This window comes from Dipodomys merriami, unplaced genomic scaffold (genome assembly GCF_024711535.1).
Source record: "Dipodomys merriami isolate MVZ:Mamm:240054 unplaced genomic scaffold, mDipMer1.0.p SCAF_35, whole genome shotgun sequence".
Classification (NCBI taxonomy): Eukaryota; Metazoa; Chordata; class Mammalia; order Rodentia; family Heteromyidae; genus Dipodomys; species Dipodomys merriami.
Window position 1 is genome coordinate 12,722,616 of NW_027205048.1, and position 22,704 is coordinate 12,745,319.

A 22,704-nucleotide genomic window follows, 5' to 3' on the forward strand; every position below is an offset into this window, starting at 1 on the left:
TCTAGAAGTGGCATCATTCACTAGTGGCTGTGACACAAGAAGAAGATGTATTTATGTGTTACTGTCTTTTGTACTTGAAGAGATCGGCACACAGCAGAGCTATAGGCTAAGCTTCTTAGAGCTTTGGAATGGATGAAAATTAGAAAAGTCTTCTTCCCCTGGTAGCAAAAATACTTTCTGAAGAGAAGAAAAAGGTGGGAAGTAACTGTTTTCGTACTGGAAGAAGTGATGGACTGTTCGCTGGGGCTGCGCTGTTCTTATAGCACAGCTCTAGGGATTCTGCTTTAGATCAATGATGGAACAAGATGGCAGAGAAGAGAATGGACAGTTCCAAATACTGATTCCTGCTTTCCCTCCACTCCACAGCTTCACCTGTGATAAGGAGAAGTTGGACATTTTTGATGGACTTCCAGGGTCAGATTATTTGGGGAAGTATTGTGAAGGCTTTTACGTGAAATTCAGATCCACTATCAACTGCCTGACCATCCAATACTCCAGAGAACCAAAGCATCCACCTTCTTTCTTTGAAGTGTATTTCTATATGTTTAAAGGAGGTAGGTGTGGGTGGAAGGGCTTCCTGCTCATGTTCTTGTCCTATGCAAACCTAGCTATGGGCATGTTGGGCACAATGCTGGTTTCGTTTGACCCTTCTGCCCTTGATGATGTGGCTTTAGTACCCAGGTGTGTGACACCTGTTGGGGACAGACCATACCTTTTCTCCAAGAGATTCCTAAAGAGAATGATGTGCTACAGCCAACAGATTTCTTCTGATAGCATTTTTATTATTATAAAGGATCAGATAACCTCTGGGGGGTGGGAAACAATTAAGAAACTAACTTTAACAAAGTATCTGGTCCATTCTGTTCCTGATACACTAGACGTGGCTTTAGGTGAGTCTTCTCACCTCTTACTACCATTGTTTTCCCACTTTATAGGTTGGAGAGAGGATCAGATAAAGCATCATTTATTATGTTAAAATCAGATGAGGTATCTTCCGCCCATGCACAGCATTCATAACTTGGTATAGGGATGTCCCTGCATGAGACAGAAGCCAAGGTTGCTGGTGTTCCCAGACCTGACTTACTCAGGCTTCAGCGGAACAAATGCCTTGAAAGTCACTCACTGAGAGACACACACCATGATGCAGCCATTTGCCACCTCCAGGGCTGTGCTCCAAGGTGGTCTCAGGAGCAGGCTGATATGAAGCTTTCCATGTCATTTCACTGAGATGAAGCCTGGGCCGCATCAGCTGAGTGCAGACTTAGGATTGGACTCAGCTCTTTTGGCTCCAAACATTTAACTCGAGCGAAGTTCTTATTAATGGCAAGGTTATTCTCAGAGGAGCTAGTTTATGTCTCTGATGGGGAAGTTTTATTTTACCTAGTTCCACTTGAAATTGATCATTGATGTCATTACAGAATTTACAGAAAGAAGTGAACAGTCAAAAGTAAAAAAGGGACGGACATTCTGGCTGCCCCAGGACTGAGGGAATTCTGAGACAAAGGCCTTTCAGTCCTTAGAGTGCGAACACCTTTGGCACTCATGATGGTTGAATTTCGTGGCTGTAGACCAGTGTGAGGACATCACAATTTGAATGCGTTCCCAGACAGGAGGAGAAATTGGGAATGGCTGGCCCTGGGCTACTGTGCCAGGCTTTCTCCCTCTGTGATCGCAGGGTTTCTGACAGGAATGGGAACATGGGGCCCCTCCTCGGGGCTCAGTTCTAGTGCTTTGCAGAGTGAGCTCATTGCCGTGTGTGCTGTCTTGATATTTCTTTCTTTTTTTTTTCCAGACGATGTTGATTCACCAAATGCAGCAGGAGGTAAGTGTGGGCCACTTCATTTCCCCTTCCCATTCTTTTTCCAGGGGGAAGGTAAGGTATATGCTCTTGTTCAAAATAAGTGAGAACAAGGCTTTAGGTTGGGTTAGGTTGGGACAGATGGAGGAGAATGTTGTCTAACGGGGTGGTGTTGATCAGTATACATTGTACCCGCAAACTTGTATGTTAAATTCAAACTCATTTGTCCAACTACTTGAATACAAATAAACTAAACCATCCTAGCTCCTGATGTTATGTCACGCATGCCTTACAAGTCTTCTCCTTAACCATTACATGTAGGTAATACGAAGTCCCATGTGTCCCTTGAATCCTCTCATCTGCCAGCTCTAGAGCCAGGGAAATGTGCCACTTCTTTCCAAAGGCTGAACGAGGCTCTGAGTTCTCCATAGTTCGGGGAACTTGCTCTAACCTCCATTCAGACATGAGAGAGTTGAAGGGTGAGAGACATGGAGCGTGAGCGTGGGGGTGGAGTTGGGAAGAGATTCTGCCTCCTGCCTCATGAGATGAGCTCCAGGATTGACTTATACCTTAGTGTTCAGGGAGGTCAGAGAAGACCTTAACAAGCATGCAGCCATCCCCTCCCGGACAGTCCCAGAGGTAGGAGGTATTTTCATCCCCATCTTCAATGTCCGAGCCGGAGGAGTCCCTGAGCAGGTTTGTGGAGCCCTGCTTCTAGAACTAGGATGAGCAAGATTCTCATTTGCTGGAAAGGTTAGTCCTGTGTAAGGTGGAGAATGGCATATTTAATATTCCTCAAACCCACGCTAGGAAAATACCATCAAGGAGATAGAAGTGGTGTGTGTGTGTGTGTGTGTGTGTGTGTGTGTGTGTGTGTGTGTGTGTGTGTGTGTGTGTGTGCGCGCGCGCACGTGCACGCGCGCGCGCATGTGTGTTGACTTTCTGTTCACAGTTGGGCAGTGGGATTGATGAAAATGAGTGTCCAAAGCAGAGATATTCATTTCACATATTTCCAATGTTTTGAACATAATGGTACTTAAAAGGGTTTGTGGGCACCCTGCAAATCTTTTTTAGCATTTTAATATGTATTTAATATATATTTTAATATATATTTTAATTGTAAAGCTATTGTACAGAGGGGTTACAGTTATATGAGTAAGATGAGTACATTTCCTAGTGAGCACTGTTACCCCCTCCTTGTGTTTCCCCTACCATCCTTTCCCTCCCCATCTCTCCAACCCCGACCCCCCCACTGAAGTTGTAAAGTTGGTTTTCAACATAGTGTCTTGTACATCTCATTGTTACCATGAGGGAACCTGTCTCCTTATTTCAGCATTTTGTTATTTCCCTTCCCCTCCCCAAATTAGAAAAATGTACAAGACCTGCAAATCTTTGAAAGGCTATAAAAGCCCATCTTACAGAGAAATCAGACTAGACTGCTCAATGCTGTGTTGTTCTTGGAGAAAGGGAGTTAGGAGGATGAATGATGACAGGGGCCAGATCAGAATCTTGTTGTTGGTTTAGAATGCTCTGGGGCCCTAGATGTCTCTTCTTTCCTTGCAGGGTACAATGATTGTGGGGGTGTCATCAGGGAACACGAGGGAAAGATCGTAAACTACAATGGAACAAAAACAGATTGTGTCTGGGTCATCGAAGTGAAGCAGGACCATCGTATTACAGCAGCAATTACTGACCTCAAGTGAGCTCTGAGCTTCATGTTTGTGGACGGCATGTGGTTCCTCAGGCCTCCATCTTGATCTCTTCCCCTTCGTCTCCTTTGTGTCCATCACAGTCGTCTGTTACACACTAACTCTGTTTTCCTCCCTGATGGAAATTCTGCAGTGGACCTGTCTTTGGGATAAAATTAAACTCTTCTGATCTAGTGTTTGACCTACACTTCCTTCTGACCACTCTCTTGACCTGTGTCTGTGCTGAGCACAATGCACTGCAGATTCTCAGCTCTTCGCAATCCAGCAGCAGCCTGCCTTTGTTCACACCATGCTTTCCGCATGCTTTGTTTATCCCTGCCAGATCTAACTCCCCAGGCCAGGCTCCTCCAGCTGCATTTCATGTGTTTGCTTGAGGCATTTTTCCATAAAGGGTAACTTTCCTTGAGAGACTATCTGCTAAGCTGGCCAGATTTTCTTTTCAATCTGACACTTGTCATATCACCGGCAAGATACCAGAGGGGTCTAAAGTGACATGGTCCTCCTGCCTATGTCTGTAGCCTCGTCTCCTAACATATGAAATTGTCTCTGGGGTTTGTGCCACAACTTTTGAACGGCTGAAGTGATTGCACTGCAGAGAACATTTCTAGTGTGGCACAGGCCATCCCCCACATTCTTCCAGATAAGAACCGGAAGCCACAGCCACATCAATCGCAGAAACAGCCATAGGGAAAAAAAGACCATACATGACAAAATATGTTCAGGTCCCTGCCACTTTGGGTGTGGCATGAACAGAGGCCTTAGGATATACACGTGCTTTGTCAGATGAGCTGAAAAAAGCTTGTTAGCTTTGAGCAAACTACTCAGTGCGGCCAGAGATTGGAAGCGGGATGTGGCCCGGGAGATGAGGGTGAGGAGCCATGGAGAAGGAAGGCAGCTGAGGAGAGAAACTGGATCCGTAATTTAGGCATTTCTTGTCTCTCCGTTTCTCTGGTTTCTGAGGGATGCAGAATTGTGAATATGTACCCATGTTGTCTAATTGTTCTGACCTACTTACTAGAACGTAGGCCTTGCTCTGTTGTTCAGGCTGACCTACGGTTCACACTTCTCCTATTTCATTGTTCAGAGCTGCTGAGAGAGAAGCACAGGTTGACATGCCGGGTTCTGTTCTCAACTTGAAAGATTTTAGATCTGAATTTTTAGCTCTGGTTTGGAGCTTGGCTTGGCTAACAGTCACAATAAAAGGGCAGGTGTGTGCCTGGTAGGATGCCTATTGGCTGCTCGTTGATCATCGTAAGACATGCTCAAGCTCCCCTCCGGAAATCCTGGGAATGCTCTGGCGAGGTGAGGGGAAGGCGATGTAAGATCAAGACAGAAATGATCAGGGATGAGCAGAAAGCTGGGTATCTCACAGGACTGGAATCACCACATACACATTGGCTTACTCATCCAATGCAACTGGAGGCCCTCCTGCTATGCCCAGAAGCCAAGGTGGGCCCAAAGCTAGCCTTGTCTGCCAGGAGAGTTGGCGTGGAAGGCAGGTGTACAGAGGTGACATCCGTTCACTGGCAAACCCAGCACCTCCCTGGCTGGGGCACATACAGGTGCACGCAGACTGGGGCTCATGGGCTGTCCCTATGTCTGTCTGTCATTATACTTCAGGGGATCCACACACAATAGATACCAGACATCAAAACTTGGGTAGGAACTCCAGAGTTAAAGGCTGGGCTTCCCCCAAAGCTGTGGAATCTGAGAACATTGGAAACCACATCTTGTCCTGGCAGAACAGAAACTTTCAGGAAAGATAAAAGAGTCGGAGGTGACCCATGTCATCTCAGAAGAAATGTCAGACTGGTTCCCATTTGGGTTTGCTCTTCCCAAATAGTGTTCGTGCTTTCCCTTCTGCTCCACAGATTCGTCTGTAATAAGGAGAAGTTAGAAATTTTTGATGGGCCTCTGGGGTCAAATTCTTTGGGGAAGTATTGTGAAGGCTCTTCTCTGAAATCCAAATCCACAACCAACCGCCTGACCATCAAATACTCCAGGGACCCAGAACATCCACCTTCTTTCTTCGAATTACATTTCTTTGCTTTTAAAGAAGGTAAGTGGTGGTGGAAGGCTTCCTGCTCATGCTCTCCTTCCAAACCTCTGTTGCAAGAGATCCCTGGAGAGAGAATAATGTGCTGTGGCTAAAAGACTGATTTCTTCTAATAGCACACTGACTGATACCTTTGAGCAGAAAGGGTCAGATAATCTCTGGATAAAAAGAAATCAGGAAACTAACTTTAACAAGGTATCTGCTTGGTCCATTCTTTTCCTGACACACTAGAAGTGGCTTTAGGTGAGTCTTCTCACCTCTTACCACCATTGTTTTCCCACTTTATAGGTTGGAGAGGATCAGATAGAGCATCATTTATTATGTTAAAATCAGATGAGGTACCTTCCGCCCATGCACAGCATTCATAACTTGGTACAGGGATGTCCCTGCACGAGACAGAAGCCAAGGTTGCTGGTATTCCCAGACCTGACTTACTCAGGCTTCAGCGGAACAAATGCCTTGAAAGTCACTCACTGAGAGACACACACCATGATGCAGCCATCTGCCACCTCCAGGGCTGTGCTCCAAGGTGGTCTCAGGAACAGGCTGATATGAAGCTTTCCATGTCATTTCACTGAGTTGAAGCCTGGGCCGCATCAGCTGAGTGCAAACTTAGGATTGGACTCAGTTCTCTTGGCTCCAAGTATTTAACCCAAGTGAAGTTCTTATTAATGGCGAGGTTATTCTCAGAGGAGCTAGTTTATGTCTCTGATGGGGAAGTTTTATTTAACTTATTTCCACTTGAAATTGATCATTGATTCAATCAAATTCATTAAATTTGACCATGGATGCCATTACAGAATTTACAGACAGAAGTGAATAGCGGAGAGTGAAAGGGATGGATGTTCTGGCTGCCCCAGGACTGAGGGAATTCGGAGACAAAGGCCTTTCAGTCCTTAGAGAGCGAACACCTTTGGCAATCATGATGGTTGAATTTCGTGACTGTAGACCAGTGTAAGGACATCACAATTTGAATGCGTTCCCAGATAGGAGGAGAAATTGGGAATTGCTGGCCCTGGGCTACTGTGCCAGGCTTTCTCCCTCTGTGATCGCAGGGTTTCTGACAGGAATGGGAACACGGGGCCCCTTCTCGGGGCTCAGTTGTAGTGTTTGCAGTCAAGTTCCTCTCCACAGGGAGTTCATTCTGGTATGTTCTGTCTTGATGTTCCGTAACTTCAACTTCACATTTTATTTTTCTGTTCCTTTTTTTTTCCAGACCAAGTTCCTTCACCAAATATGACAGGAGGTAAATGTGGACCACATCATTTCTTCCATTCCATTTTCTCACCCAGAGATCATGTGTATACTGGTTAGATAGCAAATAGATCAGTGGGAAAACACCGGTCCTGGGAAATACTATTTTTTGAGGAATCTCTTTTTGTTTTTTTTTTAAAGGTAGAATAAGTTTTCACTGTTTAAAACCTAGGAGTTCCTGAAATGCTATATAATCCATACCTGATGTTATTTTCTTCTTATCCCGTGTGGTTAATACATAGTCCCAGAGATTCCCCTGCAGCTTGCCATCTGCCCAGCTTCAACAGGCAGGGAAATGAGCCAGTGGCACAGGAAAATGGAACCTCTTCTAAAATCCCATACTTTGGGAGTGGAGGGACAGTAGCGGGAGCCAGGCAGCTGAGGGAGGCTGAGGGACAGGCAGCAGGCGCCAGCAGGCTGGCATTCGGATGGAATGCTGTCTCATGACACTAAAGCTCCAGCGTTGACTTATACCAGTCTGGTAAGGGTGAGTGCAGAAAAGATCTTAAAAAGTGAAAAATCATCCTACCTAGAAGAAGCCCAGAGGTAGATGTGGTTTCCTCCTCATCCTCAATGTTGCAGCCTGAGGAATCCTGAGCATGCTTGTCCCCAGAGATAAGATGAGGCAGATACTCATGTGTCTTTTAGATTTGTCCTGGGTGGGGTGGTTTCTCAAATCTGTGCTACCATCAGGGAGGCAGACATGAGTGTGTGTGTGTGTGTGTGTGTGTGTGTGTGTGTGTGTGTGTGTGTGTGTGTGTGTGTGTTTTCTTCATGCTTATAGCCAGGCAATAAGATTGATGAAAATGGGTATCCAAGGCAGAGATATTTAGTTCATCTATTTCCATCCATTTGAACACAATGTTACTTAACAAGGTTTTGGGTATCCTGTATATCTCTAAAAAGCTACACAAGCCCATCTTGTAGGGAAATCAGACTGGGATGCTCAATGCTGTGTTGTTTTGATGATAGGAAGTTAGGAGAGAATGAGCAATGATGGAGTCCAAGTCCAGTGGAAGCCTGTCATTGGTTTAGAATTCTCTGGAGCCCTAGGTTTCTCTTCTTTGTTTGCAGTGTACTCTGATTGTGGGGGTATCATCAAACATAATAAGGGAAAGATCTTAAACTACAATGGAAGGAAAACGGATTGTGTCTGGGTGATCGACGTAAAGCAGAATTACTTAATTGCAACATCAATTCCTGTCCTCAAGTGAGTGCTGGGGCTGTGAGTGTTTGTGATGGTGCTGGTAGTTTCTAGAGACGTGTCCATCTTGGCCTTTCCCCACTCATTTTCATGTCTGCATCACAGGCTTCCGTTCCCTTCTAACTCTTTCTTTCCTCCCTGATGGAACTTTGCAGTGGGCCTGTCTTTTGGCCTTGCTCACCCTTCATGAGCTAACACTTGAGCCTCAGCTCTCTTCTTACCTCTTCTCCTCTCTGGCCGCTGTCTCTGTGCTGAGCATAATATACTGAAGATTCTCAGCTCTATAGAATCAAGAAGCATCCTGCCTCTGCTTCCACCATACTCTCTGCCTGGATACAACCTTCATCCCACCAGTCCAGCTCCCCAGACCAACATCCTCTGGGTGTAATTCATATTTTTGCTGAACTGTGAAGAAGTTTTTCTCATCTATGCCCATTTCCATATTACATGCCAGGTACAGGTGGGCTTTAAAGTGACATGGTACTCTAGCCTGTGTTTGCCTAGCTTTCTTGGGGGGTGGCGGAGTATTTCTTGACATACAGATAGCATTTCCCAAGCAGCACATGTTAGCACAAGGTAACACTTGAAATAGGAAGCCACATTTCCCTCAATTCCAGAAACAGCCTGAGTTAGAAGAGGCCAGGTGACAAATGTGACGGAGGTCTCTACCACTTCCGATGCACTGTGAGTACAGTCCTTAGAGAAGCAGGTGCTCTGTGAGACGAATCAGCCTTATAATTAGTTTGAATGAGCTCCTCGTGTGGCTGGAGATCTAATGAGGAATGTGAGGAGGTTGAGCTGGAGGCTGAGCAGCCAATGGAGGAGAGAGAGTAGCTCAAGAATTGGGGCATTTCTTGTGCCTCCGTTTCTCAGGCCTCAGAGGAATGAACAATGTGAACATTTACCCTAATTGTAGACTTACTATTGCTTATTTAATTACTTAATTCATAGAGTTGAGGCCTTGTTCTTTTGGCTAGATGGCCTATAATTCATGATTCTCCTGCTTCAATGTTCAGAGACGCTGGGGAACAGGCACAGAGTGACATCCAGGTTCCATTCTCTTCTTGAAAGACAGATTTTAGTCTGCCTGTTCTTAGCTCCAAGGTAGGACTCTGGTATGGCCAACAATCACACTAAAAGGAGCCATGTATGTCCTGGTAGGATTCCTATTGTTCATTGATATCCTTGAGCCATGCTCCAGTTCTTCCCCCCTGAAACATGGGGTACACTCTACTTGAGTGAGGAGGAAGGGTGCAAGATCAAAACTGAAGTGTTTGGGGGACAGCACCCCATATACATTTGTTTGGTCATGAGATGGAGCTGGAGGCCCTGTCTCTTCTGTGTGTAGAAGCCAAGATTGGCCCCAAACCAGCCTTGTCAGCCGGGAGAGCTGCAGGGGAAGGAAGATGTGCACTTACAGGTGGCTAGGGCACGTACAGGTGCCAGACAGACTGTGGATCAAGAAGATGTACTTACGTCTTGCTGTCTTTATATCCAGCAGTTATCTGGAATTAAGGTTTGAGTAGGAATTCCAGAGCTATAGGCTGGGCATCCCTAGAGCTTTGAAATCCCTGACAATTGAAAACCATTGTTTGTCCTAGTAGAACAAACTTTCTGGAAGATGATAAAGGTGGGAAGTGACTGTTGTGGCCTAGAAGAAATGGACAGACTTGTTCCCATCTAGATTTGCTCTTCTCACAGCAAAGCTATAGGGACTCAGTGTTAGTAGCAGGGCTTGAACTCAGGACCTGGTCACTGTCCCTTAGCTTTTTTACTCAAGCCTGACAGTCTACCAAAGCTCTACTTGTGGGTTTTGGGTGGTTAATTGGAGATAAGAGTCTCATTGACTTTCTTACCCAGCCTGTCTTCAAATCACCATCCTTAGATCTTAGCCTCTTGAGTTGCGAGGGTGCTAAGATGCTAGTCATGAGCCACCAGTACCCTACAGGATTCAGTTGTAGATCATTGTGGACAATCTCAAATGTTTACTACCACTTTCACCTTGTTCCACAGCTTCACCTGTAAAAAGGAGAAGTTAGAATTTTTTGATGGACCTCCAGGATCAGATTCTTTGGGGGAGTATTGTGAAGGCTTCAATCTGAAATCCAGATCCACAGCCAACCACCTGACCATCAGATATTCCAGAGACCCAGAGCATTCACCTACTTTCTTTGAATTACACTTTAATGCATTTAAAGGAGGTAGGTGGTGGTGGAAGAGCTTCCTGCTCATGCTCTCCTTCCTATGTAAACTTAGCTATGTGCATGTTCCTGTGTGGGCAATTGTACCTGTGTGCAATGCTGGTTTTCTTGACCCTCTAGCTTTCCCATTTAGCCCATTCAGAGAGTCCATGTACCCTTGCTGTGGCTTTGGTACCCCGTTGTGTGACACTTGGTGGGAGCAGACCATACCTTTTCTCCAAGAGATCCCTGGAGATAGACTAATATTCTTTCCTCCATAGATTCCTGTCTTCTGATAACACATTGATAGCTTTCATTAGAAAGGGTCAGATAATCTCTGGGCAAAAAGGAATCAGGACATGAACTGTCACAAGGTATCTGCTTCTCTGTTCCTGACATACTAGATGCGGTTTTAGGTGAGAATTCTTGCCTCTTACCACCATGTTTTTCTCACTTAAGGATGTAGACAGGAAAAGGTAAACTGTCATTTTATTTTGTTAAAAAATCAGATGTGGCACGCTCAGCCCACATACATTATTCACAATTTGACACAGGAATTTCTCAGAGAGGAAGCCGAGTTGCTGGTGTTCCTCGCCCTGACTTACTCAGACTTTAGGGAAGCAAATTACCTTGAAAATGGCTCATCAAGAGGCAAACACAGCAAGGCAGCTGTCTGTTACCACCAGGGTTATATTCCAAGGCTGTCTCATGAACAAGCTAAGATCAAGCCTTTTTTAAAAATCACTTTACAGGGATGAACTACTGTTCTACATCAACTGAGTGTACTTATGTGTTTGAACTCAGTTCTTTTGGTTTCAGGTATTTAAGTCAGGTGACATTATTAAGATGAGCTAGTTCAAGTCTCAGAATAAGAAAACAATTTTTTTAAATTTAATGCAACATTAAATTGGCACTAGTGGGTGCCATTATCGAATTTGCAGAAAGAAGTGGACAGTCCAGAGAGAAAGAGAACAATGTCACACTTGTCCAGGACTAAGGGATTATGAGATCAGGGCCTCGTAGTGTTTAAATCGTGGATGTCATGGGCGAATCAGAATTTGAATTTTCTACCTAGCATGGGGACATTGTCCTTCGAGTGGATGCAGGGAGCTAGGCTTCTCCACTATGAGCGTGGTATCTCTGAAAGGGACGTGGACAGCCACCCCAAGCTCCTCTCTGCCCAGCTCCACTCCTCTGAACTCAGGTTCTTCTCCACAGTGAGCCCCTTGTCCCGTGCTCCGTCTCTGTGCTCAGTAACGTCAACTTCTCATTTTATTTTTCTGTTTTGGTGTCTTTTCAGACCAACGCAACCCACCAAAAAGGACAAGAGGTAAATGTGGACCACACCATTTTCCCCTTTCCCTCATGTCACACAGGTAGTAGGTACATCCAAGTTGGAGGGCAGATAGTTCTGTGAGAAAACTCAGATCTAAAGATATATATTTTTTTCCTTTTTGATTTTTTAGGGGGGCAGGGGAGGCAGATAGGACATATTCTTGTCCAAAAGAGGTAGAATAAGTTTTGACTGTTCAAATCCTTGAAGTTCTGAATTGCTATGTAATCCACAGCTTCTGGGTCATCTCCTCATGCTTGGTGACCAGTACCTAGCCCTAGGAATTTCCCTACATTCTCTCTTCGGCCTAGCCTCAGGAGGCTGGGCAGGTCACCTCTCCCCACAGCCTGTCACTGCCCTGAAATCCAATAGTCTCAAGAGATGAACTTGGCTCCATCCCCCATTTCAGACATGAGGGCACTGAAGGTAGAGGGACAGAAAACACAGCACTGGGCTGGAGTTGGCGCTCCATGACAATGGCGCTCCATGGATGATTCATATCTCAGTGGTCACAGATAGTACTGAATGTCCTTATCAAATGTGAGTGATCCCATCTAGAAGCATCCAAGGGGAAGGAGGAATTTCTACCATCAACCTCCATATAAAAGCCTGGGGCATCCCCAAACAGGCTGGTGGAGCCCTTCCTCTTGTCTTTGGAAGAGGTATAATTCTCATTTGTCTGATAAGTTTATCCTCTCTGGGGGCAGGTGGATGGCCGGTTTGCAGTTTCTCAAACCTGTCCTGTAAAATACCACCCGGGAGGCAGAAATATGGGGGGTGCTTATGTGGACTTTCTGCTGGTAATGGGATTGATGAAAAGGGCTATTTTGTGAGGAGGTATTTATTTCCGACCATTCAAACACAAACCGTACATGTAATGGGGGACAGGTGTCCAGTAGATCTCCAAAAAGGCCATAAAAAGCCCATCTTGTAAGGTCATCAGCCTGGAATGCCCTGTGGTGCTATTCCCGTGGACGGGAAGTTAGGACAGTGAGCCGTGGTGAGGCTGGTGGGCGGCGCGGCCCATCACTGGTTTAGAATGCTCTCCACCTACATGCTTCTTCTCTTGTTGCAGGACGTGGTCGCTGTGGAGGCTTCCTCAGAATGAACAAGGGAAGGATCGTAAACTATATTGGACCCAAACCGAATTGTGTCTGGGTCATTAAAGTGAAGCCAGATCACCGTATTGCAACAGAAATCCCTGCCCTCAAGTGAGTACCGAGGTTGTGTGTTTGCAGAGGGTGCTGTGGCCCCTCACTGCGAGTGCATCTTGACTTTTTTCTGTTCACCTTACAAACCTTTATCATGAGCAGCTGTGACAACCCAACTCTGTTTTCCTCCCTGATGGAAACTCTTACACGTCTTTTAGATAAAATTTAAACTCTTGGTAATGCCTGGTAAATCCTTCATGATCTGGTCCTTTGAACTCGACTCCTTTCTTTTACTGGTCCTCCCTGGCCCGTGTCTGTGCTGAGTGTAACACGCTAGATTCTGGGCCCTGCAATGTAGCAGCATGCTGCCTGCCTGTACTCCCGCCATGTTCTCTGGCTAGATCAGCCTTCACTCCCATCAGATTTGCAGGGTCCCTCTTGTTTTTCGTGTCTACTCTTCTTTCAACTTTTCATAACAGGTAAGCACCTTTTCTTGGGAGATGGTTTACTAAACTGGGCCGAATTTCTTCTCACCTGTGACCCTTGTCATACTACAAGCAAGACACTATACTAATGGGGTCTAAAGTGACATGGTACTCTTTTTATTTTTTTTCTGGGCCTGGGCTCTGTCCCTGAGCTGTTTTTGCTCAAGGCTAGCACTCTACCACTTGAGCTACAGAACCACTTCCAGCTTTTTTCTGAGTAGTTTATTGGAGATAAGAGTCTCATGGACTTTCCTGCTTGAACTGGCTTTGAATCGTGATCCTCAGCCTCCTGAGTAGCTAGGATTGTAGATGTGAGCCACCAGCATGGTAGTCTTGACTGTGTCTGTGTCCATGTTTTCTAACCTAGGAGGATGTCTTTGGGAATTTGTGGGATTTTTAGATGGCTAAAGTGGTAACACCATGGAGAACATTTCCAACGCACTACCTGTTGGCATGCACTACTGCTGAGCATTCTTTTATAGTTGAATTAGGAAAACACATTCCCATCAATTTTAGAAACAGCCACAGATTAAAGATGATACATGACAAAATATTCCTCCTGTACGATATGATTGAGGGCCAGGCCACTTGTGGTGTATTTCAAACACAGGTTTTTCAAGATATAAGTGCTTTGTGATGCCTGTTTATTTTATTTATTTTAATTAAGTAAATTGATTTTTTTCTGGCCCTGGGGCTTTAACTCTGGACCTGGGTGTTGTCCCTGAGTTCCTTTTGCTCAATTGGTAGCCTTCTACCAATTGAGCCCAGTGCCACTTCTGGCTTTTTCTGTGATTAATTGGAGATGGGAGTCTCACAAACTTTCCTGCCTCAGCTGGCTTTGAACTTCAATCCTCAGATCTCAGCCACCTGAGTAGCTAGGATTTCAGGCTTGAACCACCAGAACCTGGTTAATTATTTTTTTATATACTGGCGATAAGCCCCTCCTCTTTTCTGGAAGCATATACATTTGTTTTTCTCTTGAGATAGAGCCTGAGGCTACTCCTTCTCTGTCCTTGGTCTGCAAACCAAGGTTGGTCCAATGCTAACCTTGTCTCCTAGGGGAGCTGAAGTGAGAGACAGGTGCCCAGATATGACATCCATTCATTGGTATCTGGAGCACATACAGGTGATACACAGATTGGGGCTCAAGAAGATCCACTTAGATCTGTCTTTGCACTTCAGTGCATCTACATACATCAAATCCTAGAATTAAACCTTATGTAGGAATTCCAACACTAATGCCTGGGCTTTCTCAACACTTTGGAATCTGTGACAATTAAAAACAACTTCTTGTTCAGGTAAAATAAAAATTTTCAGGGAAACTGCAAGGGTCGGAGGTGACTGAAAACAGTCTCCCATCTAGATTTGCTCTTCCCACAACAAAGCTATAAGGATTTAGTTTTAGATCATTGCTGGAACTAGACTGCAGAGAAGACAAGACCATTCCAGACACTGATTCCTGCTTTTCCCCTGCTCTACAGCTTCACCTGCAATAAAGAGAAGTTAGAATTTTTTGATGGACTTCTAGGGTCTCGTTCTTTGGGGAAGTATTGTGAAGGCGTTTCTGTGAAATCCCAGTCCACTACCAACCGCCTGACCGTCAAATACTCCAGAGCACCAAGGCATCCACCTTCTTCCTTTGAATTATATTTCCATGCGTTTAAAGAAGGTAGGTGGTGGTGACAAGGCTTCCTGTTCGTGATCTCCACCCCCATGCAAACCTAGCTATGCAGTGTGCTGGCAAATGCTGTACATTTGCCCAGTGCTGTGGCTTTCCCATTTGGTTTACTTCAGGGAGGCCCTGTACTCTTGCTGTGGCTCATACTCCCCAACTGTGTGACACTTGGTGGGAGCAAGCCATACCTCTGTTCCAAGAGATCCCTGGAGATAGAATAATGTGCTGTCACCATCAGATGCCTCCCTTCTAATAACACACTGATACCTTCTATTAGAAAGGGTCAGATAATAATTGCTGGTAACAAAGGAATCCGGAAACTAACTGTAACAGGATATCTGGTCCATTTTGTTCCGTACCAACTAGATGTGTCTTTAGGTGAGTCTCTTCACCTCTTGCCACCATGTTTTTCTCCTTTATAAGTTGGGGAGAGGATCAGGTAAACTTTCATTGGTTATGTTAAAAGTCAGATAGGCTCACTCAGCCCATGTTACACATTGATGATTTCACTCGGGGTATATAATTGCACCCATGTTGGTGGTATTCCCAGAATTGATTTACTCATATTTCAGGGAAACAGATACCTTAAAGACAGTTCATCCCAAGGCACATGTTATGATGTGGTAGTGGCAAGCTCCAAGTCCATCCCTAGTCCCAAGCTCCTTCCTTTTCCATCATGGGATGTGGACCAGCCACTGTTCTGCTTCAGCTGAGTATACTCATATATTTGAACTGAAGTCTTTTGGCTTCAAATAGTTTAACTCAGGTGAAATTTTCATCTACTTAGATAGTTCATATTTCTGAATAAGAAAATTTAATTTAATTCACAATTGAAAAGGGCATTGATGTCATTACAGAGTTTATTAAAAGTGACAAGCTAGCCAGAGTGAAAAAGACTGCATGTCTTGGCTCGTCCAGGACTGAGAGGATATGGAAGACACAAGGGTCATTTAGTGCTTAAAGTATGAATACATGAGCCATGAATACATGGCTCCTGTATGTGGACACATAGCGCTCTGTGAGGATTCAAAGGCAGCAGGAGAAGGTAGGGAGCCAGCTGGTGTTAGGAGGCTGGGAGGCAGGCCTTCTTCCCACTGTGAGCGAGGAGGATTACTCTCCAGATAGAGACAGTGAACACCATGTTTTCTTTGCTCAGTTCCAGTCCTTTGCACTCAGCCCCCATCTCCCTAGTGAGCTTTTTGTCCTCCCTTCTACTTAGTCAGTAATTTCATCTTCTCATTTTATTTTTAAATTTTGGTGTCTTTTCAGACAAAGATGATTCACCAAAAAGGACAAGAGGTGAGTGTGGGCGACATCATTTCCCCCTCTCCTACTCCTCACTCAGAGAGTATATGTACATCCTGGGTAGAGGGGAAATTGGGAACTCAGATCCTGGGACTTCTTTTTCGTTCAAAAAAAGGTGGGATAGGTTTGAATGTCTATTTAAAACCTTCTTGTTCCTGAATTGCTATATAGTCTACACCTCATGGGTAATCTCATCCACTGTGACAAAATATAGGCCCAGAGATTCTCCAGTATCCTCCGATCTACCCAGCCTCGGGAGTCAAGGGAAGAACTGCCCCTTCCCTGAGCCTGTGACACAGACAATGGAGACTCCTCTGAATTCCCATAGTTTAGGCTCCATCCTTCATGTCAGATATGACAGCAGTGAAGGTATAGGACAAGAAGCATGGGCATGAGGCTGGAGTTGGGAAGGGACAATGCCCCAAGACAATGGTCCTCCATGGTTGGTTTACATCTTCATGGTCAGAGACAGTATTGAAAGTTCTTATCAGACATGAGTGATCCTATCTAGGAGCATCTCAGGATCTATTTTCATTTTCACCCTCAATGTTGGAGCTAGAGGTATTCCTGAGCAGGGCTTGTAGGACCTTTCCTCAGGCCGTGGGTGAGATGAAGTCTTATTTATCTGACAGGTTAGCGGGCAGGAGGATGGCCTAGTTGCTATTTCTCAAAACTGCCCTAGGAAAATACCATCAGTGAGGCAGAAATAGGGTGCTTGTGTTGTCTTTCTGCTCACAGTCTGGCTATGGAATGGATGTGAAGGGCTATTTGGTGAGGTAATTATTTCTTTCCAACCATTCAAACACAAACAATACTTCAAAAGGAGTCTGGGTTCCTTGAAAACCTGTGAAAGGCCATCAAAAGCCCATTTTGTACGGTTGTTAGACCGAGACTCTCCAAGTTCTGTTGTTCTTGATGACAGGAAGTCAGGAGGAGGAGAGTGATGGGGTCCAGGAGTGGTGTAGCCTGTCATGAATCTGGACTGTGCTGGGGACTGGGTTCTCTTCCTCTGTTTCAGGACCTTCTGATTGTGGGGGCCTCATCACAGGACTCACAGGCCAGATCATAAACTACGTTGGGCTAAAACAACATTGTGTTTGGACGATTGAGATGTCTGCCAGCCACCGAATTGCCCTGGCCATCCCTGCTCTGAAGTGAGTTCTGTCTGTTCATGTTGCTCTTCCAGGGAAGAAGTGCATCTTCGGTGCCTCTTGTGCTCCTAGAATACCTCTGTCACAGGCATCTTTGACCATCCACCTCTGTTTCCCTTCCTGGTGGATATTTTTCCGTGGCCCTGTTTTCTGGATGGAGTTTAAGGTCCTTGCCTTGCCTTGTGATTTGACTCCTTGGCTTCTACTTTCTTTCTGTCACTTCTCCCTCTGACTTTTGCCTCTGTGCTAAGCATAACACACTGTGATTTCTGGAGATGAAGAGATGACTTCAGATATAACCCACATTGGCACACCTCATTCTCAGATATCCATCCCAGATTTGAACATGGAAGGCTACATTCCCACCTGTTTCAGGACAAGCCTTAGAGAAAAGGCATGTTCTGTATGAGAGGAAAAGGTCTCTGCCACTCCTGCTTTTCCACAGGGGGTGGAAGCCAATCTTAGCAGAAACAGGTGCTCTGTGACACAAAGAAAATTACCCACTGCAGCCTCAAGACTGGCTTTGAATGAGTTATGCATTGTGGCCAGAGATTCTCACAGTGGGTTTGGCACAAGAGATCAGAATCAGGAAAGAGGGAGAAGTATTGTTTATTATTATTATTATTTTATGCCAGTCCTGGGGATTGAACTCAGGGCCTGGGCACTGTTTCTGATTTTTTTGCTCAAGGCTAGTGTTCTAACATGTGAGTCACAGCTCCTCTTCAAGCTTTTGATTGTTAATTGGAGACAAGAGTCTCATGCACTTCCCTGCTCACACTGGCTTTGAACCATAATCCTCAGAACTCAGTCTCCCGAGTAGCTAGGATTATAGGTGCAAGCCATGTTACGCGGCTAATTGCATACATTATAAAGCTGAGTAATTCCTATATCACTGTGTCATCAGAGCTCTGAAACATGCTGTTCTGAACATCTCCCTCCTGTTCTCACATTTTCCTTTTTAAAGACTGAGTTTAGTTCTGACTATCCTTGGTTCCAAGGAAGAGCTCGGGCTCAGACAAGGGCCACACTAAGGGAAAGTGTGTGTTTCCTGCTGGATATTCTACTGATGTCTTGTTATGCCCCAGACAGGCTCCAAGACCCCTTTTTGGAGCATGAGTTTTGCTGTGCCTAGATGAGGAGATGAGGTGTAAGATTGGGACTTGAAAAGTACTTGGCTCTCCCCTGAAGTGGGTCTCCCAGAACGGAAACCACTGCATGTGTGTTGGTCTCATGGTAGATGAAGCTGTAACCCTCCTCCTCCTCCTCACTGAGTAGAGACGCCTCAGTTACCTCTATGCTGTCCTCCTGTCTCATCTGCCAGGACAGTGTGAAGGGAAGGGGAGGTAGGGGACAAGGTATGGTGCTCACCCCCCTGGTGTCTGGAGACTGCCCAGAGGACACGGAGGCTCTGGCTCAAGGAAATACACCATTGTGCTGCTGTAGTTTAACACTGAGGAGTATGACATAGAAGGACCTGGAATTAAAATTCTGAGCGGGAATCCCAGAGCCTCGGCCTTGGACCCCACCTCTGCTTATGTGAAGGAAATCTTTCAGATGAGAGGGGTTTGAGATGATTATTGTCATTGTCAAAGAACTAATAGATGTGATCCACCCCTTATTTCTAGCTTTGCTTTTGACTCTAGCAAAACTATAAGGGTCCAGGCACTGGTGGCTCATGTCTGCAATCCAAGCAATCAAGAAGCTGAGATCTGAGGATCACAGTTCAAAGCCAGCCCAGGCAGCAATGTCTGTGAGACTCTTATCTCCAGTGAACCACCTGAAAACGGAAAGTGGCATTGTGGCTCAAGTGTTACAATGCTTGCCTTGAGCGAAAGAACTCAAGGAGAGTGCCCAGGCCCCGAGTTCAAGCCCCATGACCGACAAAAAATACTAGAAGGTTATTAGTGGAGTGAGACTGCAGACCAGAGGGTGGATACTTTTACATGCTGATTCCTGCTTTCCTCCTTTCCCATAGCTTCACCTGTGAGAAGGAGAATGTGGAGATCCTGGATGGGCCTCTGGGTGCTCCCTCCTTAGGGAAATTCTGTGAATGCTTTCATCTGAGCTATCAATCCACTACCAACATGATGACCATCATTTACACCAGACTTCCCACCCAACCACCTGCTATCTTCAACGTGTATTACTATGGGTATCCGGGAGGTAGGTGTGTGGCAGGAAAGCTGGCTGCAGATGCTCCATACCTATGCAAATCTAGTTATGTGATGGGTTGTGCAAAGGCTATGCGTGTGACTACCAGAAGAAACTTGACTAGCTTTGTCCTGTATCACCCTGGGGTGTGTGGATGAGTGTGAATCATGGCCCTCCTGGTACATACATACAGATTATCCCAGTATTTTTGTACACTCCCTTCTATGGGCCTGGTGGATCATATACAAAAAGTAATTTTGAGATTCTGCCTGTGCCTTTGATGAAAAAAGTATGTATGTGTCAGAAAACATCATCTATCTCTTCTGATCTTGTTAGGAGCCTTTTGGAATTTTCTGGTGCATTTATAAAATGTGTATAGAATACAAAGTTTATAATATACAAGATGCAATATTTATATGTACATATTTTCTATGCAAACACAGTCACACGAAGGTTATTTATGTAGTCTGTTTATCATCTATCTATCACAAAAATCCTTTAACTCATGCATTATCTTTAGAGTCCTCCCTCCGTCCTGGCCGACTTTTACCCCTTTAGTCACACTGCAATACATAATACATATTCTTTACTCTTAGAGGAATTACCATTAAATAGAGAATGAAAAACAACTTCCACATTAAAAGTGAACAGCAATGCTTAGGACATCTCTGTTAGCTAGGGGACCAGCTGCAGATCCTGGCAGGTTCCCAGGCAGGCTTGGGGGCTCAGCCTGGGTGGGCGGGGGACCAGACACCACGTGAGCAGAGGCGAAGAGTCAAGAAAGGGTGGATTTTGGAATAAGAAGACTCAGACGAACGTGATTCCTCTGGTTCCCCTCAGAGGGTTTGAGGAGGATATGAGAGGGTCAGAGGCCCTTCCTAATTAAGCGTGGGGAACAGGTCAGGCACAGTGCTGAAGTGTCTAACTCTGTTTGGTGATTGTCTGGGGTCAGCAGAATGCTCATTGTCTTGTGCTGCTGGCCCAACTTTGCTTCTGGAAACATGACAGGAGCTGAGGATGTTAAGAGTCTGTCTTGACTGTGGGTAGGCACTGGAAACAGTAGAGATCCCTTCCTGAACTGGCTTTACGCTCTGCAAAGAAAGGATGACTGGTCTCTGAGAAATCCACCTGAAGTGAGATTGACTCTCTTCAGTCTAAACCTTTGTCTTGGAGCTTCAGTCATCAGGTGGACTTGGTGCCCCATTTGCAGACCAGAAATAAGTGCTGAGTGTTTTTTGATCCTTCATTCTCCTGTATCATAGAGGCCTTGTCCTTGTGCTATGGTTCATAATGCTCATTAGTGCGGGACTTGGTAAAAACAGGCCAGCTATCTGATGTCCCTAGAGATTCCTGGACTAGTATACTCTTACCAGCACATTCTCCTCTTCTAATAAAGGTTAACTCATGGCCAAGATGGAATCAAGAAGGCAGCTGTAAGAAGATATCTGGTCCATTCTGCTCCTAACATCCATGCACAGCTTTCTTTTTATTACCACCGCTGCTTTCACATTTACAAGCAGGGAACAGGAACAGACCAACTGGCATTTTCAAACTCAGCTGAGTCACATTTAGTCCATCCATGCATCTGGCTCCTATCATGTCTCCATATAATTTGACACAGGGCACATAACTGTACTGAGACAGAAGCCTTGTTGCTGGTGTTCCTAGCCCTGATTTACTCAGGCTTCAGGAGAACAGATAACCTAAAAACATATCGCTCTACACTCACATCTGTGGGCTCACAGTTGCTTGTGGTGTTTCAGGAGAGCGATATCAACTCTTCTGGCGATTGCTTCTTCACAGGGAGCTCATTGACCACCTTTCTTCCTGGACATTCAGTAGCTTCAACTTCTCATTTTATTTTCTGCTTTGGTGTCTTTTCAGGTGCGTTGGATGTACCAAAAAGGCCAAGAGGTAAATGTGGGCAACATCATTTCCCCCTTTCCTGGCCCTCACCAGAGCCCATGTATATCCTGGTTGGAAAGCAAATAGCTCAATGGGAAAACAGAGGCCCTGGGATTCATTCTTGTTCAAAAGAAAGTGGAATCGATTTTGTCTGTCTGTTTAAAACCTTTTAAGCTCCTGAGTTACCCTGTCCACCCGATCTCTACAACGCTCCTCCCAATTCATTCTTTACTCTTTCTCCAAGAAGCCTCCTGTACCCTCCCATCTGCCCAGCCTCAGGAGGCAGGGAAAGAAACCAGATCTGCATCAAGCCTGTGACATAAGAGGACAGCTCCTTCTCTGTAGGCCTGCATCCCTCAGGACTGAGGGCGGCTCCATCTTCAGGATGAGAAATGAGAGCATTGGGGACAGAGGGACATGGGTAGACAAGAATGTGTGCCCCAGCAGAGGCAGACACTGGCTTAGTAATTGACTCCTTGATCTCACGCTAATAAGGTGCCAAGGTCTGCTAAGCAGTATTCAGACAGCAACATTTTTGATCTCCCAAGGGTGGTGCTTTTATTATTATTAATATTATTATTATTATTCCCTGTGGTGAAGTTTAAGGTGTTACTGAGCAGCGTGATCTGTTCTGGCTCTCCAGTCTAAAATGTATTTGCTTTCTCTTTTGTTTGGAGGGATTCCATGTCTCTTGGGACAGAGAATGATCTGTCCTGGCAAAATGATTTGGGGCAGCAGAGATGACTTTCTACTCTCCAGCCATTAATAGGTACATGGCAGATCAATAGGTACATGACAGATCAATAGGCACACCAAGGATGTGAGCTTTATATTGCCCCTGGTGCACAAGAAATTACAACTAGATGTAGGATGTACACCCAAAAATCTCTGAATGCATGGAACAAGCCAATCTTATTGAAGGGAAGTGATTCTTTGCTGGTGGATTTTCCAGAGAGGATCTGGGAGAATTGAGACTCTTTCACCCTGTGTTCTTTGGAACGGTAAGACTCTTTCAGTTCTAGTGCTACCCTCAGAGTCCCTTAATTCCTGTTATTCCATGTGTAGCTCCTGCTCAATGTGGAGGTATCCTCACACAACCCTCGGGAAGGGTGGTCATCTCCGCTGGGAATAGAAGCAACTGTGTCTGGATCATCCAAGTGCAGCCCACACAAAGAATCCAGCTCTCCTTTTACTTCCTCAGGTGAGTGCCCATTGTGCAATTTTTATTTATTTTTGTCCGTCATGGGGCTTGAGCTCTGGGCCTGGGCGCTGACCCTCAGCTCTTCAGCACAAGGCTAGTGCTCTATCGCTTGAGCCACGGCACAAACACCAGCTTTTTCTGCTTAT

At 45.3% G+C, this 22,704-nt stretch overlaps 2 protein-coding genes across 2 annotated transcripts in view; both read left to right on the forward strand.

Moving 5' to 3' along the window:
- LOC138803855 (scavenger receptor cysteine-rich domain-containing protein DMBT1-like) overlaps positions 1–22,704 on the forward strand; it is a 202,241-nt gene that overhangs the window by 43,893 nt on the left and 135,644 nt on the right.
- Positions 1–22,704, forward strand: part of LOC138803954 (cubilin-like) — a 51,324-nt gene that overhangs the window by 4,793 nt on the left and 23,827 nt on the right. The window contains exons 4-18 of the mRNA XM_069988222.1: positions 367–554; positions 1,793–1,822; positions 3,362–3,497; positions 5,379–5,566; positions 6,780–6,809; positions 7,892–8,027; positions 10,035–10,222; positions 11,502–11,531; positions 12,610–12,745; positions 14,652–14,839; positions 16,115–16,144; positions 17,169–17,304; positions 19,277–19,464; positions 21,337–21,366; positions 22,423–22,558. Coding sequence (XP_069844323.1) covers positions 367–554; positions 1,793–1,822; positions 3,362–3,497; positions 5,379–5,566; positions 6,780–6,809; positions 7,892–8,027; positions 10,035–10,222; positions 11,502–11,531; positions 12,610–12,745; positions 14,652–14,839; positions 16,115–16,144; positions 17,169–17,304; positions 19,277–19,464; positions 21,337–21,366; positions 22,423–22,558 — 1,770 coding nt within the window. The remainder of the gene's footprint in view (positions 1–366; positions 555–1,792; positions 1,823–3,361; positions 3,498–5,378; positions 5,567–6,779; positions 6,810–7,891; positions 8,028–10,034; positions 10,223–11,501; positions 11,532–12,609; positions 12,746–14,651; positions 14,840–16,114; positions 16,145–17,168; positions 17,305–19,276; positions 19,465–21,336; positions 21,367–22,422; positions 22,559–22,704) is intronic.